Source organism: Podarcis raffonei, chromosome 8 (genome assembly GCF_027172205.1).
Source record: "Podarcis raffonei isolate rPodRaf1 chromosome 8, rPodRaf1.pri, whole genome shotgun sequence".
Classification (NCBI taxonomy): Eukaryota; Metazoa; Chordata; class Lepidosauria; order Squamata; family Lacertidae; genus Podarcis; species Podarcis raffonei.
Window position 1 is genome coordinate 18,367,903 of NC_070609.1, and position 20,335 is coordinate 18,388,237.

The 20,335-nt window shown below is 47.8% G+C and overlaps 2 protein-coding genes across 3 annotated transcripts; one reads left to right on the forward strand and one right to left on the reverse strand.

Moving 5' to 3' along the window:
• Positions 1–1,408: 1,408 nt before the first annotated feature.
• Positions 1,409–14,061, reverse strand: ETV2 (ETS variant transcription factor 2). Of its 2 annotated transcripts, none has more exons than XM_053398279.1 (8): positions 13,712–14,061; positions 12,785–12,869; positions 7,668–7,847; positions 6,966–7,046; positions 5,381–5,548; positions 4,216–4,407; positions 3,171–3,289; positions 1,409–2,214 (listed from the first exon to the last, which is right to left on the reverse strand). In XM_053398279.1, the coding sequence occupies exons 2-8, from the start codon at positions 12,858–12,860 to the stop codon at positions 2,029–2,031; spliced, it is 1,002 nt and encodes a 333-aa protein (XP_053254254.1). In that variant the 5' UTR covers positions 12,861–12,869; positions 13,712–14,061; the 3' UTR covers positions 1,409–2,028. The 2 variants fall into 2 exon arrangements, with proteins under 2 accessions (XP_053254254.1, XP_053254253.1); XM_053398278.1 differs by having other exon boundaries at positions 12,785–12,889; positions 13,712–14,059.
• On the forward strand, positions 8,384–9,703 carry LOC128418536 (G protein pathway suppressor 2-like). Its single transcript, XM_053398280.1, has one exon. It carries the CDS (start codon positions 8,462–8,464, stop codon positions 8,726–8,728), a length of 267 nt encoding a protein of 88 aa, XP_053254255.1. The 5' UTR covers positions 8,384–8,461; the 3' UTR covers positions 8,729–9,703.
• Positions 14,062–20,335: the final 6,274 nt, after the last annotated feature.

The window sequence follows — 20,335 nt, forward strand, 5'->3', positions numbered from 1 at the left end:
TAAGCCTAGCTGCACTCATTACCGAAGGGGCACGGCATAGGTCAGGTTGCTATGGGGAGGAACCTAAGAGCGGTCTGTCTGTCTCTCTGTCTCTCTCTCTCTCTCTCTCTCTCTCTCTCTCTCTCTCTCTCTCTCTCACACACACACACACACACACACACACACATATCCCAGCATCCTTTCTTGCTGTAAATTACAATTTGATAAGTAGAATGTGCCTTCATATTTTCTAATTCTTTGGAATAAATCTTACTGCATCAAAGCATGCCTTCATATTTCCCAGTTCTTTGGACTGAATCAAAATGCCACGAAATCTCAGCCGGGGGTGGGGGGGATGGGACTTGCTCTCATCCTTCTGTGGCCTGGCTCAGCCATTTCTAACTTCTGCAATATGTGCTGCTGCCCTGCGATTTTGGCAGCAGTTCCTCACTTGTACACCTGGCAGGATCCTTCATTGGTTTGTTGCTCCTCCCCAAGAAAGCAGCGTTTCATCTAAGGCTGGGGATGGAAGTTCTGTGGCCTTGCAGATGTTGGGACTCAGACTCCCATCAGCCCCAGGCAGGGATAGTGGGAGTTGTTGTCTAGCAACAACTTGTGCGCCACTGGTCAACCCCCACCTGAAGTAAGACTAAGGTTTGTGGTGCTCCACAGGCCAGGTGGACATTCAGAAAACAGAAGTTCTACCATCTCACAGCAAAAAGGGAAACCACCTTGGAACATCTGCAAAGCAAATTGGCTGCCTTTTTAAAGGCAGCATGGTTTGGCACTGAAAAGGGTTTGTGTTGCTTAACCTACCAGCAGTCTCTTGATTCCTTTATTAACAGCAAACATCATGTAATTTATGTCATCAAAGATGGCTCTGGGTCTATTTCCCAGACATATAAACCCACTCTGGTGTTTGTGGTGACGACTTGGAAAAATCTTACCTCTCTGAATCCTAAGAAGCAGGTTCTGCAACTGGAGCTATTCTGAAAGTTTGCCATCTTCCACTGCAGGTCGGCAAATGCCAATACATACATTTGCGCTCAGTCTCTCCCACTGAAAAAAAGGCTATAGTACCCCACAAAACAAGTGGACATTCAGAAGACATGTGGATGTTTGCTACGAATTAGAGAAATTATTCTAATGCTGTATATGTCTATTCAGAACTAGTTCCTGTTTTTAGTTCATTGGACCTTACTCCTGGGTAAGTAAGAGTAGGAAACTGACCAATTAGACTTGTCAATTGCACTGTAATCCTGTGCATGTTAAATGACTAAACACGATGGGGAACTGTAACCGTACTTAGATTCATGGTGCATGGTTTTTTGAAAAGCTGCTAAAATTTTGCTGCTTCCTTTCAGCCATGGCCCCTGCGGCCAACAGAGCTGAGAGATATTTTTCACCCACCTAAAAATTACGCTTTGGGTTTGTTCGTTTGTTTTATTTTCATACTACTACGGTACATGGTGCTTTACAAATTCTGGAAGGACGGTTCCTCTGCCCCAAGTGGCTTACAATCTAGCCACTGACCCAAGGGAGGGAGGCAAAGAAAATTCTCTGCATATGAATACTGTATGTATAATCGGTAAAATATTCAGCAAATGAGGCAGTGCATGGTTTTTTGGGGATAGTGGAGGAGAGAGACACCAAGGAATTACATATTCCTCCCACCCTGCTCTATTTTGTTCCAACTAAATGCCCAGGTATTTTCTGCTTCTGACCAAATCTTCGTCTTTGCTTTGTTGTTCCCTGCTCCATGAGTGGGGAGCAAAAAGCGTAAACTATCACTTTGTCAAATAGTGAAACCTGCTTCAATGGACATACCTTTGGCAAACAGACTGGCCAGCCTGCAAACAGCAGCAGCAGCAGAAAATGTCCTATTTGCAGAAGCACCAACCTTGTGCCAGCCTTGCTGTCCACTTAGCTCTTAAGCAAAGTCTTAAAGGAGCTGGCGATGTCCCCACTAGCACCTTGCTCCTTGTTTCCTTCCTGGTGTTGGTGGAGGGTAGGCCCAGGGCTTGATGATGACGACAATACTACGCCTTTCTAGCTGTGCAATTTCTCAGCTAGTTCACCCATCGGGCCCTGGATGTTGCAGACAAAACGGTACACGTAGCGCTGTCCGCTGGTCTTGTGAATGATGTTCTTGTGATAGTAGTAGCGCAAGCCGCGGCTGAGTTTCTCGTAGGTCATGCGGGGTTTGTTCTTCCTCTTGCCCCAGCGCCTCGCCACCTGCCCATAGTTGAGAAAGAAGAATGGGATGGAAGGTAGCCCCTAAGCACTGCGTCAGCGTAAAGATCACAAGAGCCAGAGACCTGTTGCATGTTGAGTTTACAACTGAACGTGTTGTGCTACAGCAGCCTTGACCAGCCTGGAACCCTCTAGCTGTTTTGGATTACAATTCCATCAACTCTCCAGCCAGCACATAGTCTGAAGTAGCTGGAGGGCACCAGGTTGGCAAAGGCTGCCTAGTGAGATGATGGCATCTACTTTCCGTACAGCTGACAACAGCTGGAGACCCACAGATTGCTCCTCTGTGGTGTAGCGAGGTGGGGGCATAGCCATTTTCTCTTGTTCAAGGGTAGGACTCGAACCAATGGCTTCAAGTTATTAGGAAGGAGATTTTGACTAGACATCAGGAAGAACTTTCTGACAGCAAGAGCTGTTCAACCGTGGAACGGTCTCCCTCGGGAGGTGGGGGGCTCTCCTTCCTTGAAGGACTGTAAGCAGAGTTTGGGGGGGGGGCACCGGTCCTGAATGCTTTAGCTGAAATTCCTGCATTGCAAGGGGTTGGACTGGATGACCCTTGGGGTCCCTTCTATGAACCCTATCTCCCATTCCTGTACAATACACAGGTTTTCAAACTGAGGTTGATCCTGTTCACACATTATGATTCTTAGGCATACATCTAAGACCCCCATTTGCACTGCAAAGGTCTTTTCTCCATGCCCCTCTGGTTCCCTGTATTGATGGGTAGGGTTGTACCTAAGGGTTAGTGAGGTTGGCCCCCACCAAGGGGGTGTAAAAATCACACCACTCTGGCTCGGATCCTGCCAGTCCATCCACATGCTCTCCTTGCCAAGGGTTCAAGGGAGCCTTGGTACACCTCTGTTGATGGGAAGGGCATGGAAGGAGTTTTCCCACTTGTGGGTTAAGTGCCACTCCTTCCATTCGCATACGAGCCTCACCTCATGGGGGTCGCAGAGTTTGAACTCCCAGTCGTTCCCCGTCCAACGGATGAAGGCCTGGCAGGAGCCATCTTGGAGCAGCTCCAATAGGAAACGCCACAGCTGTATGGGACCGGAACCTGTCCAGGAAAGAGAAGCAAGGAGTGTTGGTGGTATGCAGGGCTTCAACACAGCCAGTGGCGTAGCGTGGGTTGCCAATGCCCCGAGGCAAGGCAAGTATAGCGCCCCCTAACCTCTGATTCCTGTCAGGGCTGGGCGGTGGTGATTTTGGTGGGGAAAGGTCTTCCCAGCAGGGAGAGGGAAGTGGACAGCAGTGGCAGCTGTTGTTGTTGTTAATTATTATTTATTTCATGAAATTTTTCCACCACTTGATTGTTTTAAACCAGTAGCGGCCTGGTTGCTGTCTACTTGTGCCTGCTGGCGTCCCATTGTCGGACCCCGATTTACACAGTGTTTTTCTGGGAATCGTTGGAAGCGGTTTACAAGATTAAATCAAAGCTACAAGCATAACAATAAAACGGCCATTAAAAGCTGTTGCTGGAATCACACAGGTAGCAGCACATCAAGCAGGTTAAATTGCTGATTCCCCCCCCCCCCCAGGTTTTAGAGCCATGCACAAAAAAATCCTTCAGCAGTGCAGCAACCTTTTGAAGACCTCTGCAAGCCAAAAGAGGAGGACCTTGACCGTGGGTAGGCAAACTAAGGCCCGGGGGCTGGATCTGGCCCAATTGCCTTCTAAATCCGGCCTCGGACGGTCCGGGAATCAGCATGTTTTTACATGAGTAGAATGTGTGTTTTTATTAAAAATGCATCTCTGGGTTATTTATGGAGCATAGGAATTCGTTCATTTCCCCTCCCAAAATATAGTCCAGCCCCCCACAGGGTCTGAGGGACAGTGGACCGGCCCCGTGCCAAGAAAGTTTGCTGACCCCTGACCTTGACAGACTTTTCCAATAGTTTGAAAGCTATGGAACAGCCTCCGAAAAGGCCCTGCCTCTGGTTTCTAGTATTGATAGGAAGGGCAGAAATCTTTCCAGACTCTTACCTGTCCGTTCGCTATGGGACAAGTTGGTGACATTGGTCTCTGCCCAGTCCCTTGACTCCTTTTTCCTCTGGGTTCTGACCGGAGGGCCACACTGACATGAATTGCATTCCAAGGGGATCGGTTGGCTGAAGACAGCTGGGCCAGATGTCTTTCTCCAATTGTGGGATGTCACAACCCCCAATAAATCTTGTTCTAGAGGGAAAATTATGGAAGAAGAGGACTGTGAGGGTAGACTGGAAAGCATGTGGAAGATGCCTGATAAAGTCATAGAGGTTTGTGAAGGGCTCAGCATGGGTTAGGGCTTCTGTGCATCTCATGGGTGTAGCCAAGGGGAGAAGGCAGGCAGGAAGCTGCCCCCCATAATCTTTAAAAAGCAATACAAATCTGATGTTCTGCCCCTCTAACAAAAGCCTGCCCCCACCACCACCACAACAAAAATCCTGGCTACAGTCATTTTGTCTCTACCTTTGGTCCTCCTCTGATTTAGGAATAGGCCATAGCATCTGCTTTGCATATAGAAGATCCTAGGTTTACATCTCCAGTTAAATTGATCAGGTAGCAGGTAATAGGGAAGGCATCTACCTGAGATTCTGTGGGAACACTTCCAAATCAGAGTAATATTGGGCTAGGTGAAGTGAACCACATTGAACTAGAGAAGCAGTGCAATTGTATCCAGCTCTATTCAAAGCAGAAACTAAATCACATCCATTCATTTCAATGGGTTCTCTTCTGAGTAGGACTAGCCTTGGCTACAACGGCTATCATATGTTCTCCTTCCGCTATCAAAATACTGCCTTTCAATTGTTGCTGGGAATCAGAGAGGAGAGAGCTTTGCGCTCAGATCCTGCTTTCCAGCTTCCCATCAGCATCTGCTTGGCCATTGTGAAAACAGGATACTGGATTGGATGGGCCAGATCCAGCAGGTCTTCTTTCATCCTTACATTGACGCAGACAGTTCAAACTGTTTAATGAGGCTGCAAGATGCTGCTTTCCGTCTTCCAGAATCCTCTGCTTCCACACTTCTTTCCGAACATACAGACTAGAATTGCCTTGCAGGATCAGACCAAACATCACCCATCTAGTTCAGGATCCCACAATGGCCAGCCAGGTGGGTTTCTGGGAAGCCCAGTATCAGTGCATGAAGCCAACAGCCTGGCATGCCTACCTGGCTCTTGCTGTTCCAGTTGACCTCTGAGCAGAGGCTGAGGTGAGGGCCGTTGCTCGTCAGGGGAGCAGCGGCACAGAGAAGAAGACAAGGCCTGAGGCGCAGGGCTAACATACGGGGAGCCCTGCAGACTCGTGGGGCTGCTGTCCTGATAGGCAAGCCTAGAATCTGAAGGCGATTGAAGGAGAAAGAAACATCAACAGGAGGGGCAACCGCTATCTGACCGCTTTTCTCACCTCACACCAAGGAGCTCTGGCCCTCCAGGTGTGGCCTCTCATCATAGCTGTCAACTTTTCCCTTTTCTTGCGAGGAATCCTATTCAGAATAAGGGAATTTCCCTTAAAAAAAAGGGAAACGTTGACAGCTATGCCTCCCATTACTGTTGGCCACTAGCTGGATCTGATGGGAGTTGCAGGCCAATACCCTCTGGAGGATTCCCATTCCTGTTTTGCACCTACAGCCAGGATCTGGGACAATGTGAAGCAAACATCCCCACAGCATACAGAAAAAAACTAACTCCATATACAGTGGTACCCCTGGTTACAAACTTAATTCGTTCCGGAGGTCCGTTCTTAAGCTGAAACTGTTCTTAACCTGAGGTATCACTTTAGCTAATGGGGCCTCCTGCTGCCGCCGCACCACCGCTGCGCAATTTCTGTTCCCATCCTGAGGTAAAGTTCTTAACCTGAGGTACTACTTCCAGGTTAGCGGAGTCTGTAACCTGAAGTGTTTGTAACCTGAGGTGTTTGTAACCCGAGCTACCACTGTACAACATACCTAGAAGCATAGAACAAGCTCCCTTGTTGTATGTACCATGATTTCAGGACTCTGGAAATTTGCCAGGTTCCCTCTTTGTTTGCCCATCTGTCAGCAGATGCCAACGTCCTTTTTAAAAAATAATTTCAAGCCAGCTTTAAACAGTAATTTCCATCTTACAATCTGCTGAACTCTTAAAGCCTTTGCCTTTTGTTCCCTAAACGTCTGGTCACTGTTGTAATCAATGGGTGACTCTTATGGCACCATTATTGTTTTATGTGTATGTGTGTGTTTATTACAGTAAGATGCTTTGATTACTTTGTAATGTATAGAAATGAAACATTTGCCCATCTGGTCTGAACCCAGAACCACGGAGGCAGAAATGACCCGAGGCAGAGATAGCTGATGTGGTGCCTGCCAGATGCTGCTGGACCAATTCCCACCATCCCTAACCATTGGTCAGTGTTTGCTGGTGCTGATAGGAGTTGTAGTTCAACAACATCTGGAGGGCATCTGGCTCTCCCTACTCTGATGTGTCCCAAATTTCCTAAAACTGCCTACAGAGCCATCTCTTTCCTCCTGCCTATAACCAATGGCGGAGCTTCATGCTCTGGCACCGGGGGGCAGAGAGCAGGCGGGGGCATGGCTGGCATATGTCCCAGGGTGGGGTGGCTCACCGCGCCACCCACAGGGGTGTGGCGCATGTCCTGGGGGCGTGGCACCCAGCACGGGTGGGGGGCAGCCACGATGGCACCCCACCGGGATCACGCTGCCAGGGGCAGTGCGCTCCCCCCGCCCCCCTCTTCCTCCGTCAGTGCCTATAACTTACCTCTTTCATACAGTGCACTGTAATCCAGGCAGGTAGAGACCTGTGTCAATTCCATTACCGTATTTGTGTACTCAGGGAAGCCTAGAAAAGAAATGGGATAAATATTAGACTTGTTAGTTAGTTGCTTGCTGCTGCCCAAAGGGTCTCCAAGCAACTTACAGCATGCGGGCCGCATCCGCAATACACATTTGCAGTGGTATCATACCACTCTGAACAGACATGGCGTCCGACCAATAATTCTGGAAATTGTCATTTGGATGCTGAGAGTTGTTAGGCGACCCCTATTCCCTTCACAAAGCTACAGTTTCCAGTGTTCTCTAGGAAAAGGGAAACCACTCTGGAAATTGTAGCTCTGTAAGAGGAACAGAGGGTCTTCTAAGAACTCTCAGCCTCTGTAACAAACTACAGTTCCCAGGATTCTTTAGGGGAAGCCATGCTGTTGTTGTTGTTGTTGTTGTTGTTGTTGTTGTTGTTGTTGTTGTTGTTGTTTGTACCCCATCCACCTGACTGGGTTGCCCCAGTCACTCTGGGCGACTTCCAACATATATTTTAAAATGTTTACGTGGTATGATACTGCTTTAAATCTATAGTGCAGATGAGGCCTTGGGATCTATCAACATCTGGAAGATTCCCACGACTTTCCAGTGTGGCTGATACAAAGGTCGGGATACGTTAGTGATCACACCCAGGGATATCATTTACCTTTCAAGCCCGGCGTGTGATGGAATGGCATTTCCTTCTCAAACCCTTCAAGCTCAGCTAGGTAACTCCCACCGGTCCAACTTGGCGGCGGCTGATTCACCTCATTTTCTGGCAAAAACCAGGAATCTACAGCGCTGAAGTCTTCCTCTTGGAAAACCTTCTTGTAATCTTCCATGAAATCTTGACGCAGGGGAGAAATTAAGAGAAAGAAGTAAGGGCATCAGACTTTCATTTGAAAACACTTTCTTTCGTAGGGCAAGGACGAGGAGGTTGAGACCCTCCCGGTATTCCTGGCCTACAATTCCTATCACCCCTCAGCCATTGGCTGTGCCAGAAAGGGTTGATGGGAGTTGGAGTCCAAAATCATCTGGAGGGCCGCAGGATAAACAGCAGTCGGGGCTGAATACGGCTGCACGAAATGGTACAAGAGTTAAAGCTGGCTTGAAAGAAATGGTGTCTACATTCATCCCAAGGCTACCCCTTAACGCCAGTGTACTGGAAGAAGCAAAGATCACCAGTGCCAAAGCAATGATTCTTCAACATCAACTTTGTTGGACTGGTCATGTTGTGCGGATGCCTGATTTCCGTCTTCCAAAGCAACTACTCTATTCCGAACTTAAAAATGGAAAGCGTAATGCTGGTGGTCAACAAAAGAGGTTCAAAGACGCTCTCAAGGCAAATCTAAAAAAATGTAGTACAAACACCAACAACCTCCTCCTCCTTCCCCGCGGCCTCCGAGGAGCCTCCTTCTCCGCCTTGGGTCCCGGGCGCCCCGGGCAGCCGGAGAGGCCGCCATGCCGGCGCTGCTGGAGAGGCCGAAGCTGAGCTCGGCCATGGCCCGCGCCTTGCACCGGCACGTCATGGTGGAGAGAGAGAGGAAGCGGCAGGAGGAGGAAGAAGTTGACAAGATGATGGAGCAGAAGATGAAGGAGGAACAGGAGAGGCGTCGGAAGAAAGAGATGGAAGAGCGGATGTCCCTGGAGGAGACGAAGGAGCAGATCATGAAGCTGGAAGAGAAACTGCTTGCCCTACAGGAGGAGAAGCACCAGCTTTTTCTTTAGCTGAAAAAAGTGCTTCACGAGGAAGAGAAACGACGGCGCAAGGAGCAAAGCGACATGACGACGCTGACGGCAGCCGCTTACCAGCAAGGAATGGCCGTCCACGCAGGGGCTCACATTCTCAACATGCAAGGGAGCCCCGGGGGCCATAACCGGGCCGGCACCTTGATATCCGCCGATCGAGCCAAGCAGATGTTTGGACCTCCAGTGATCACATCTCGCCACTTTGCCACGCAGCCGACTTTCCCCGCCAGCACGGCAGAGCACGGCCAGTACCAGGGCGGCCAGTCCGGGCACAGCCCTTATGCCGTGGGGCAGAGCCAGCACACGGTGCCCGTCAGCTACGCCAGCAGCCAGTCGATCCGAGGGCCTTCTGCTTTCCCCACGATGCAGTACTTGCCACAGCAGCAGCCCGGCTACACAATCCACAGCCACTTCCCCACGGCTCAGCCTGGTTTCATTCCTCCCAGCACAGCCATCCCTCTGCAGAAACAACTGGAGCACGCGAACCAGCAGTCGGGATTTACCGATTCGTCGACCCTGCGTCCGATGCACCCCCAAGCCTTGCACCCGAACCAGGGCCTCCTACAAGCCCCCCAAATCCCTGTCCAGATGCAGACAGCTGCCAAGCCCAGTTTGGCGTACACCCACCCGGCCCGCCCAGCCTCCCCAGGCAGCTTCTCCCACGGAACCGCCCCACAGCAGCCCCACACATCTGGTTTCCAGGCCTCCCCGCAGCCAACACCTCGGCACCCATTCATCCAGCACCCGCAACAGGGCCAGCGCTTCTACCACAAGTGAGCCCCCCGCCCTGCTCTCGTTGCTTCGACCCCCACCCCAGCCTCAGCCCAAGTCCCAGCGCAAAGGAAGAAAATATACGTCGGATGACCATGTGTGTGGCTTTATTCCCCCCTTCTCTCTCCGCTGTAATTTGTGAAAACAGAGATTGCACTCTAAATAAAACTTTGTATAATTCAACACCAACAACTGGGGAGCACTGGCCTGCGAGCGCTCCAGTTGGAGAACAGCCTTTACCAAAGGGCTTTGAAGACGCTCAAACTCAGGACCAATAGGAGAAATGCCCTAAGAGGAAGGCACGCTTGGCAAACCATCACCATGATCAACTCCCGCCCGGAAACAAACGTCCCCACTGTAGAAGGACATGCGGATCCAGAATTGGCCTCCTCAGGGACTTACGGACTCATTGTTAAAACCATGTTTATGGAAGACACTCTTACTCAGCTACAAGTGATCACCGAAGAAGAAGAAGAAGACCCCTAACCATACAGGCTTTGCAGATCATTTGCAAGCTTCTGTGATGAGAGGCAACAAAAAGACAAAGGAAGCCAACCAGAGTTGCTGGAGCAACTCAGTCTGATGGGCAGGGTATAAATAATAAATTTATTTTATTTTTATTTTTATTTTTATTTTTATTTTTATTTTTATTTTTATTTTTATTTTTATTATCTGCAATATACTAGGCTTGTCTGTTCTGACTGGCAGTGGCTCTTTAGGATTTCAGCCAGAAGTCCTTCCCATCATTTGTGAATTCATCCTTTTGAACTGCAGGTGGCAGGGATTGAACCCATGACCTTCTGCAAGCAAAGCATGCAATCTATCACTGAGCTATACATCTCTCCCGGAAATTTCTTAAGATAAATCCTCCTGCTTTCCCCCTGGCATTGGTGCCTAGAACTGGCAACTGTTTGCTCCACATGCAGTGGCTCTGAGTGATCACCCAGCCAGATGGGAACAATGAGTGTACACAAGTGTGTATACCCTGTCACAGGAAGTGAAACCACTTTCAAACTACTCGCTACCACCTCAGAAAGAAAAAAATAATCCCTGGCTCTGGTTTAACGTCTTGTCCTCTGAACGCTTCCATTTGCATTATACAAAGAAGCACTGTTTTAGGATTCTCGTTACGTTGTGCGCTGTGATTTCCTGAATGACGCCCAATACTGCGTTCCAAATACTCTACATTTAATCTCAGTGAATGTCTAGTAGTACATGTTAATAATGCCCACTTAAATTCTTCTACATCTCCATTTATATTAACTTTATAATTTTGTCTAAATTTATAAGGGATAAGATGCCACTGATATATAGTTCTGCAGACATTTTCTTTAAGGTTGAAACTTCCTAGCAAAAATGTTAAAGAATCAGTTGCATTCTTCGTCTGCTAAAGACACACACACACACTCTTGAAAACTGCTCAGAAGTCATTATGGCATGTAAGTGGTATATTAATTTATTATTATTATTTCTGCTACCACTAATACCTACCCTAGGTAGCATTGTCTGTAACTTTCAACGCTCAGTTCCAACCATTTTGATAATTCATGGCTTGATTGCCAGTGTTGCTTCAATTTTGCATCTTACATTTTTTTTAAAAAAAAGGTTATTTGTGTTAGTTTTGCATTAAATTTTGCATTTCAAAAAATCTGCGGGGCTACTGCCGTTGACTTGGAGCATTTTCTTAAGTGATGCTGAAGAGACACGGAATGTGTCGTTGTCGTCATTATCACTATTATTTATCTGTATTATTTATCTGTATGCCACTCTTCACCTGCAGAGCTCAGGGTGGTTCACAGCATGAAAAGACAAGATAAAAACCCAAAACAAAGACAAACCAAACCAATAACCCCACCCCTACCCACAAACACATTTAAAAAGGCTATAGCGTCATGAATTCGATTAATGCAGGACAGAAAGCAAATGGCTCTCTCTATATATTTTAACCAGTGCATACTTTACAGCGGGGAAAGGAGCCTGCAGCCTTCCAGCTGTTGCTGGACTCCAACTCCCATCAGCCCCAGCCAGGATGGCCAAAGGTCGGGGATGATGGGAGTTGCAGTACGACGACAACTGGAAGAGCAAGGGTTGCCCACGGGGAAGGGCAACAGCTCTGCGAAAAAGCATCTGCTTTGCATGCAGAAGGTGGCTGGTAGGTTGGGCTGGGAAGGTCCCTTGGCTGAAACCCTGCAGGGCTGCTACCAGTCAGTGTAGACAATACTGATCTAGTGAAAGATGTTGCATATTTAGCAGGTTAATTGCGCTGCAGAAAGCGTGCTGGGGAGACCACACGTTCAGGAAACAATGAAGAAATGCAAAAATATCTTTTGCTTGGCTTTAATTACAAAAACAAAAACTCCTCTCGCGTTAACTCTATAAGTATGACCCATCCATCGACCCATTCACCAGGGGACTGAGAGAGGTACACGCTGCTCTTTATATACTACAGTGGTACCTCGGGTTAAGTACTTAATTCGTTCCGCAGGTCTGTTCTCAACCTGAAACTGTTCTTAACCTGAAGCACCACTTTAGCTAATGGGGCCTCCCGCTGCGACCGCGCTGCTGGAGCATGATTTCTGTTCTCATCCTGAAGCAAAGTTCTTAACTCGAGGTATTATTTCTGGGTTAGCAGAGTCTGTAACCTGAAGCGTATGTAACCCGAGGTACCACTGTATACCCAATTGCTGACACAGCTTAATTAACACAACTTAACAGCACCTGCTATACTGCTTCACAACTGTAAAACTAGGTCATGATATTTACTCTGGCCTTTAAGGAGATACACATCTTGTGAAACAATAATGAACCTTAATATTTAAATAAGCCATTCAACAGGCCAGTGGTCTGACTCAATCAGTGGCGTAGCGTGGGGGGTGCAGGGGGGGCTGGCCGCACCGGGTGCAACATCTGGGGTTAGGGCAAATCCACGGGTTAGGGGGCGCAAATCCACAGGTTAGGGGGCGCAAATTACTTGCCTTGCCCCGGGTGCTGACAACCCACGCTACGCCACTGGACTCAATATAAGGCATTCGTCCTTTACTTTGACATGCCATAGGTGGGAACTGTAGGAATCACTAAAACGAAAAAAGCTGTTCATTTATTCATTTGAGTCATTCTTTTAAAATAAAATACTACAAAGCAACACCCAGCAGCACAATCCTACACACAGGCACTGAGAAGGAAGTCCTACACTTGTTGGTATGGGGCTGCAGCCGACATGGTTAAGGGCTGAGTGTGGAAGGAATAAAAGGGAGAAGCTCTTACCCAGCTGTTCCACCTCTGCTCCAGTCGGGACCATTTGCAAGGGGGGCTCCATCCAGCATTGGCGCCAAGGATCCATGTCTGCAGTCTATTTAGATCGATTTAGATCTGAATTGAGCAGAATTTTTTATTTTTTTAAGGAAAGAAGTATCAAAAGTAGGCAAAAGTAAAGCAGATATAATAATAAACAGTTGAAACAACAATAGCAAAAAAGTTCATATTCTAATACTCACAATCAGATTGCAGTATGATTTTTACTTTCCTTCTTATTTGTGAATATCTGGACTTGCCGTCATAGAATCATAGAATTTCGGAGTTGGAATTTCAGAGTCATCTAGTCTAACCTGCTGCTCTGTAGGAATCTTTTTTGCCCAATGTGGGGCTCAAACCCACGACCCTGAGATTAAGAGCCTCGTGTTTTAAGGTTAAAGTACGGCAGATGTGCTACACTGAGCCAAACCACTGATCCATCTTAGCCCACTAAGCGGCAGTGGCCCTCCCTGATCTGGTCAGCAGTGGGTTTCCCAGAGACATGAGGGCCTCTTAACTGCAAATGCCAATTACATTGAACCAGAAACCTGTGGTACGTATGTGCACCGAGCTGCTGCCTCTCTTTCCCTGCTCACAGCCATCACCTCAGCATTAGTTAGTAATCTACCTTGTACTGAGTCTGACTATTGGTCCATTTAGCTCAGCATCCTCCAGGGATGCTGCTGGACTCCAACTCCCATGATCTGCAGCCAGTCAGGGGCAAGGCAAGTGAGAGTCCAGCATCACCTGGAAAGTCAGAGGTTCCTGGTCCAGCAGCAGCTCTCCAGGGTTTCAGCCAAGGACCTTCCCATCCCTTGCTGGAGATGCTGGAGATCAAACCCAGGACCTTCTGCACATAGAGCATGTGCTTTTTGCCACTGGGCTATGCAGGCTACTCACCTCTTTGCTCCGTTCTAGGATAGCTGACCCAGTACCGCCTGGTGGCGTCTTCCTTTGCTCTTCCTCTTCTTTTCCTTGGACAACGAAACTGGCAAAGGGTGGGTGTGCGTACCTACACAGACCTCTGAGCGGTGGGATCCTGCACCATGCCTTAGGGGGGGAAATGCTGCTGGGTGCTTTTCCTTGGCCAGGAAATTCAGAGGCTGCTGCTGCTGCCCTTTCTCCCTCTCTCTATTAATATCCCCCTACCCTTCCAGTTCCTCTGCCCAGCCATTGGCTGGTTTAGCCGGTTTCGTGACTTTTTTCTAAGTTTATGGGGAGGGGGAGATAGGCGTCTATGTCGTCACAGCCAGTGTGTGTGTGTTTGTGTCCGCGTATCACGACTCTGCAGCCCCAGATCAGAAGGCCAGGTGGTCGGATTTCAGAGCTGGGGGGAGGGAGGGGGGAATCGTGAGAGGAAGCAGGACTGGTGTGTTTATCTCTAGGGACCACGATGCAGCCAGCAGAATCTCCTTGTCAGGCTGTATAAGTAGCCCTAATAAATCTCAAAATGAGACACCGCAGCTTCCTCTGAGGCCTGTCCTGGGCTGAGAACTATGAGGCTGAGCTCCTCTACCAATTTACCTGGAAATAAGCTAACTTGTTCCTGAATGCCTAGGATTGTGCCATTAAGAAACAACTTTTCCCAGGCTCTAACCAGGCCATCTAAGGTCACCACCGACCGCCAGTGCCACCATTTCGTGGGAGAGATTCAATCACATATTGATCATTTAGGTTTGCACAATGAAATAGCAATGATAGGGCTGGCCCTGAGCATAAAAGCTGTCGTTTAAAACAGCCTTTGCAAATCCTCAGATATACAGTGGTACCTAGGGTTACATACGCTTCAGGTTACATACGCTTCAGGTTACACACTCTGCTAACCCAGAAATAGTGCTTCAGGTTACGAACTTTGCTTCAGGATAAGAACAGAAATCGTGCTCCGGCGGCACGGCAGCAGCAGGAGGCCCCATTAGCTAAAGTGGTGCTTCAGGTTAAGAACAGTTTCAGGTTAAGAACAGACCTTCAGAACGAATTAAGTACTTAACCCGAGGTACCACTGTATTCGCATGCTCTGAGTGGAAATTTCAACAAAGAAGCATCTTATTTATTATTTTTATTTTTGGGGGGGGAGTTCACAATCTGTGTGAAATGCGTTTATTGCTATAGTTTAACAACTCTGTATTGATCCTTACAGTGTAAGGGAATCAGCAGCCATTGCTTGACCGGTCGTGATGGAAAATCTTTGTGAGCCCAGGAGGCTATGGTGTGGTGTGAAGGGAGAAAAGACGATTTCATGGTTCCTTTCATGGCAGCTGATAAAAATCACTCGTGCTGCCCTGCCCCACAAAAAGGAACACAAAATGTGAGGCTGGGCATGTCTGCTCAGAAGTAGATCCCACAGAGCTTAGTGGGACTTGCTCCCAGGTAAGTGGGTAAAAGACTGGAGCCAAGTCAAACACACACACACATTTTATTTCTAAGGTGGAAAATAGGCGTGTTAAATTGGTTTGTGACTTGGGATTGCTTTACTCCATAGTAGGGGTGGCTAACCGGGGTCCCCACACATTGTGACATGTTCATACGCTCAGGACACATACATGCACACAGCCTCCCTCCCCATCCCACAGGGGGGTTACAACAATATGAAAATACAACATTAAAACCATTTGGAAAGCAAACAAGAGAATAGAGTGTACGTTTAACAATGTACATATAATAATGTGCCCTGTTGTGCTGCTTTTATTCTTCCTTTAAAATATTTACTTATTGTTAAATTTAGATCCTGCCTGTTCTGCCAAAAGAGCCCAGAGTGGCGAAGAGCAAGTGATAAAACAATAAAAAATATTTTTTTAAAAATTGAAATAAAAGATGCAGACCGGGAAAGTTCTCAACTTAAAAGCCTGGTTGAAATAGGAAGGTCTTCTTCAGCAGGTGACAAAAAATATAACAGAGGTGGCGCCTGTCTAATATCCAAGGAGCTGGTGCCACAGCGCTAAAGGCCTGATCCTGACATTGTGTGGAATGAACCTCCGAGTAAGGGACAATCTGCCAGAAGCTTTCTCCTTCAAGAGCTCAGTGATCGATTGAATATATGTGGCGAGACGATCCTTCAGGTAAAAGTAAACAGAAAAAAACTATACAATCTGAGTGGCGGGCGGGGTGTGTTCAAGAGGCTGGAGAAATACATTGGTTCATAAGAGTTTGCAAAATCCAGAGTTCAGCAACAAGAACCAAATGTCTCAGAAACTTGGCGAGCTTTCAAGTTCTCCAGAAGCTTCATTCATTGGGCAAGAGGCTTTGTGTAACAACTCGCCTGATGAAGCATTCTGGAGAACTCAGTAGCTTGTGACTTTGGGGTTGGTCCCCCAATGGTACTGCCCAACTCTGGGTTCTTAAAATGTATATGCTGGGGACTAAAATGACGTCAGAGTTGGGGAGGGGAGCTTTCCACATGGGGGTGCTGCGGCTGTGGAGAAGGCCCCTTCCCCTGCCATTGCTACTTGCCCCACTTCAGAGGGCAGGAGAACATGGCAGGTGGGCCTCTGACCATGATTTCAGTCCTCTGGGCCAGCATCATGGTGAGTAGATCTCTCTGACCCCCTGCGTAGAGCACATGCAGTCAATTGAAACCAAATGGTCTCTGCCCACAGGCTTGCAACTGCAGCACACAAAAGGAAAAGGGAGTGAGGAGGGAAGAGGAAAAAAGCAAACACAGCTGCCAGTTCTTAAAGTTACATAGTCGTTTTATTCATCCCCATGAGCCGGTCAGGCAGGAGAGCGCCACATCATGCATTCTACTGGGTGTCAGGGTGGGGGAAGTACTTCTCAAAGCCCTGGTAGCTCAGAAGAGAGAGTGCCAGATATCTCTCAGTCATTAGCTCCCATTGAGATAACAAGCACCCCACCCACCTTGAGCCATTAACAAGCAATCTTCCTTGAAAAGGAAGTGGCTGGCTGGAGATGCAAAAGAGGTAGCAAGGGAGCATTCAGGTTCTAAGGCTTAGTTGCTGTGGTTCTGCACAAGCAGCTCTCCGTGTTGGAAACAGACTGTGAGTGCATCTTTGTGTACACACACACACAAAGAGAGAGAGAGAGAGAGAGAGAGAAAGAGATTACACCACACCTCATCTCCCCGCTTTTTCTGCGGAAGGCAAGAGAGCAACGATGGTCAGGACAGTTGCACAACCCATAGAGATAGGGCAGCCCCCTTGAACAGCCCGAAACCACAAACCCACAGATTGTGTAAAGGCTTGAGATTGGGTAAGAGAGAAGAGGATTGCCCTCTACCCTAACTGGAACCCAGCTCTGCAAAAAAAGAGAGAAAAAGCCCTCGCTGTGGAATCCTTGTTCCTTAATAGCCCTGGATCCAAATCTTTAAGCCAAGCATAGGGAAAACCTTTTCAGTCTGAGGGCCACGTTGCCTTGTGTGGAACCTTCTGGGGGGCCGCATGCCGCTGGCTGGGTGTAGCCAGGGGCCAAAGTCGGTGCAGAGCAATTGCAGCCACACACAAAGCAGAGGTTTCTACACCTGCAAGTATCCATGTTCAATCCGCCCAAGGGCATGATGGCAGGCACATGCATTCAACGGAGCAGGACCACAAGGCGCATGACCTAAGAAGAGAGGGCGTGGCTTAAAGAAAACCCCAAAGAGGGGCCGGATTCTTCCCCCACCAACCCCAGGCCTGAGATGCCCTCGCCTGCTTTCAACCCCTCTCAGTGGCTAGATGGGGCCCTCCTTTCCACCTCTCCACAGTAACTTTTGGCAAATCTCATTTCCCATGATCCTAGCAGGAACTACGGCACCCCAATAAAATGGGGAAGGGGGAGTCAGAGAGAGAGAGAGGGCCTGACCCTGCAACCCCTCCACTCTCAGCCCCTTCCCCTGTCAGGGAATCTCAGGGGAGGGGTGGGTGCCTCAGCCTGAAACTGCAGCGTGAGGTTATGCAACGGCCCCAGCACTGAGGCAAGGAGTGCACAACATCGACCGGAAACCACAAGGCCCCACGCCTCCCCACAAAGCACAAACCAGGTGCAACACAGCTCAGGGGACAAGGAGGGGCGGGTGAAGGACTCTGAATAGTAAGGCTGCTCCTTTCTGAGACTGCCGCTGGGCAATCTTGGAGAGCAGGGCCTCTGGCACAGGAACCTTTCATCCAGCATCACTAACTGGTGTTATGGTGCACCAAATGGGGCTCCATGCCGCTCCTTTTGCAGAGAGAGCCACAGCGCCCAGACACATAAACAAGCTGGTGAAAGAGATGCTATGCCTTCCAGTTAAACTTTCCCATACAGTGGTACCTCGGGTTAAGTACTTAATTCGTTCCGGAGGTCCGTTCTTAACCTGAAACTGTTCTTAACCTGAAGCACCACTTTAGCTAATGGGGCCTCCCGCTGCTGCTGCACCACCGGAGCACGATTTCTGTTCTCATCCTGAAGCAAAGTTCTTAACCAAGGTACTATTTCTAGGTTAGCAGAGTCTGTAACCTGAAGCGTATGTAACCTGAAGCATATGTAACCCTAGTTACTACTGTATAGTTCCCAGCATTCGTTAGCAGCAGGGTGGGGAGAGAAAGAAAAAAATGCTTCCCCATAAAGCATAGAGCTTTTTTTAGGATTGAAGTTGCTGAGCGTTTTTTCTAGGGTTGGGAAAGGAAAGTGACCGGTAAAGTGAGATGGGCAGATCCACACCATATATTTAATAATAATAATAATAATAATAATAATAATAATAATAATAATAATAATAATTTATTATTTATACCCCGCCCATCTGGTTGGGCTTCCCCAGCCACTCTGGGCGACTTCCAAAAAAATATTAAAATACTGTAATACATCAAACATTAAAAGCTTCCCTAAGCACATGACTTCCCCCAAGGAATCCTGGGAACTGTAGTTTTTTTAAGGATGCTGGGAATTGTAGTTCTGTGGGGGGGGGAATCAGGGTGAGTCACATTAGATAACCAATGTTGTTCAATCTCTCTGCAAACAGATCAGGCTGATTGCTCATTAAGCAAGTGTCTGGAAGCGGTCCACATCTCCCCATATCATAGAATCATAGAGTTGGAAGAGACCACAAGGGCCATCGAGTCCAACCCCCTGCCAAGCAGGAAACACCATCAGAGCACTCCTGACATATGGTTGTCAAGCCTCTGCTTAAAGACCTCCAAAGAAGGAGACTCCACCACACTCCTTGGCAGCAAATTCCAAATATCTCTCAGGACCACAGCAGTTGGCATGATATCATTAACTTTAGTTTTACCCTTCCTTTGTTCCACTTCATTGGCTACTACTGGAAAGTCGGCAGGAGCTTTTGAGCGAAATGATGTCACAGGTCTGCATTATAGAAAGGTTATCAGCACAAACGGAAAGAAGAGGTGGATTTGGTACTGTTGCATGTTTAAAACGTGAAGTATTTGCTTCCAAGTGGGTTCCCCAACCCCCATTTTAATGTTGTGAAGCTGCTCTATGAGCAGAAGAGTGGCGTCCAAATAATAAATTGACGTGATCGACTGGTGTCATGGCAATAGGAGTGCCTGATGCTACGTTTCCCTACAGCAGACATGGCGATCGCCAGAGTTTAACGACTATCTTTTTCAAAACCGTCTCAGTAGGATAAAGCTAGCCTGTCAGATCATTCAGATTAACACTGCGACATTTCTGAATATTGTCGTTCTTATTAAAAACAGCACACCACATCACCTTTGTTCAGAAACTGCTGTTTTCCTAAGTGTTGGAAGAAAAAGAAGAGTACAGATTTCTAAGGAGAGTTTGCCCCCGATGAGATGCATGCAGGTCAAACAATTGAGCTAGAATGGACTTTCAGAGTCTTTTCATATCACTGCTTTTCAAATTCCAAATGTACTTGTGGCTGCGATTCAGAATCTTGTGGACACCCAAGTACTTTGAGAGAGAAAAGGGCACATTGCACATTCAAACTCTCCAGCCGCAGGGCTTATCCACACTTAACTTTGCTCCGTATTTCTAGATTTTCCAGGTCCCGGTCCAAGCAGTGTTTTTTATCCCAATGCTTTGCTTGGAAAATCACATGTTTTACCCCAGATTCAGAGGAAACAGCCACCGAGTTTTCCGTGGGTTGCCATTTGCTCCGATTCAGCAGTAAAATATGGGAAAAGGCCAGGACTAAGAAAAAACAACTGCTCAGAAACAGACCTTTCAAGCCTAAACCTGTGCCTAAAAAGTGTGGCACAAAGGGAAGTGTGGATGAGTCTGCAGTCTAATATCTTAAATTCTGAAACCAACTCTTCTGGGGTGGGTGGTGGTGGAATTTAGACTATGTTTTTTGCTTTCCAACTTCTCCCAAACACAGTAAAATTGGTGTCGTCTTCCAGCCTTTGCTGGACAAGGTTCAAGGGAGGTGCAATCCAAAGTTACTTTGCTGACAATCAACACCCACCAAGAGCATTCACATACCAGAAATTTAGATTTGCACAATTAAAAGGGATTAAAGCACTCCTGAGCGGCAAATCCACTAGAGAGAGAGAACGCACAAAAAACAGACTTTTGCAGTTAGGAAAGTCACGAAAAACTATTGATTAACAGGATGATGCATAACTGTCCCGC

What these genes read in the sequence shown, in the direction of transcription:
- LOC128418536 (XM_053398280.1), top strand. Translation starts at nt 8,462, where the DNA reads ATGCCGGCGCTGCTGGAGAGGCCGAAGCTGAGCTCGGCCATGGCCCGC.
- ETV2 (XM_053398279.1), bottom strand. Translation starts at nt 12,860, where the DNA reads ATGGATCCTTGGCGCCAATGCTGGATGGAGCCCCCCTTGCAAATGGTC. An exon ending in TCACACGCCGGGCTTGAAAG is followed by an intron (nt 7,047 to 7,667) that starts GTAAATGATATC and finishes TTTCTTTTCTAG; the next exon opens with GCTTCCCTGAGTACACAAAT. An exon ending in AACTCTGCGACCCCCATGAG is followed by an intron (nt 2,215 to 3,170) that starts GTGAGGCTCGTA and finishes AACTATGGGCAG; the next exon opens with GTGGCGAGGCGCTGGGGCAA.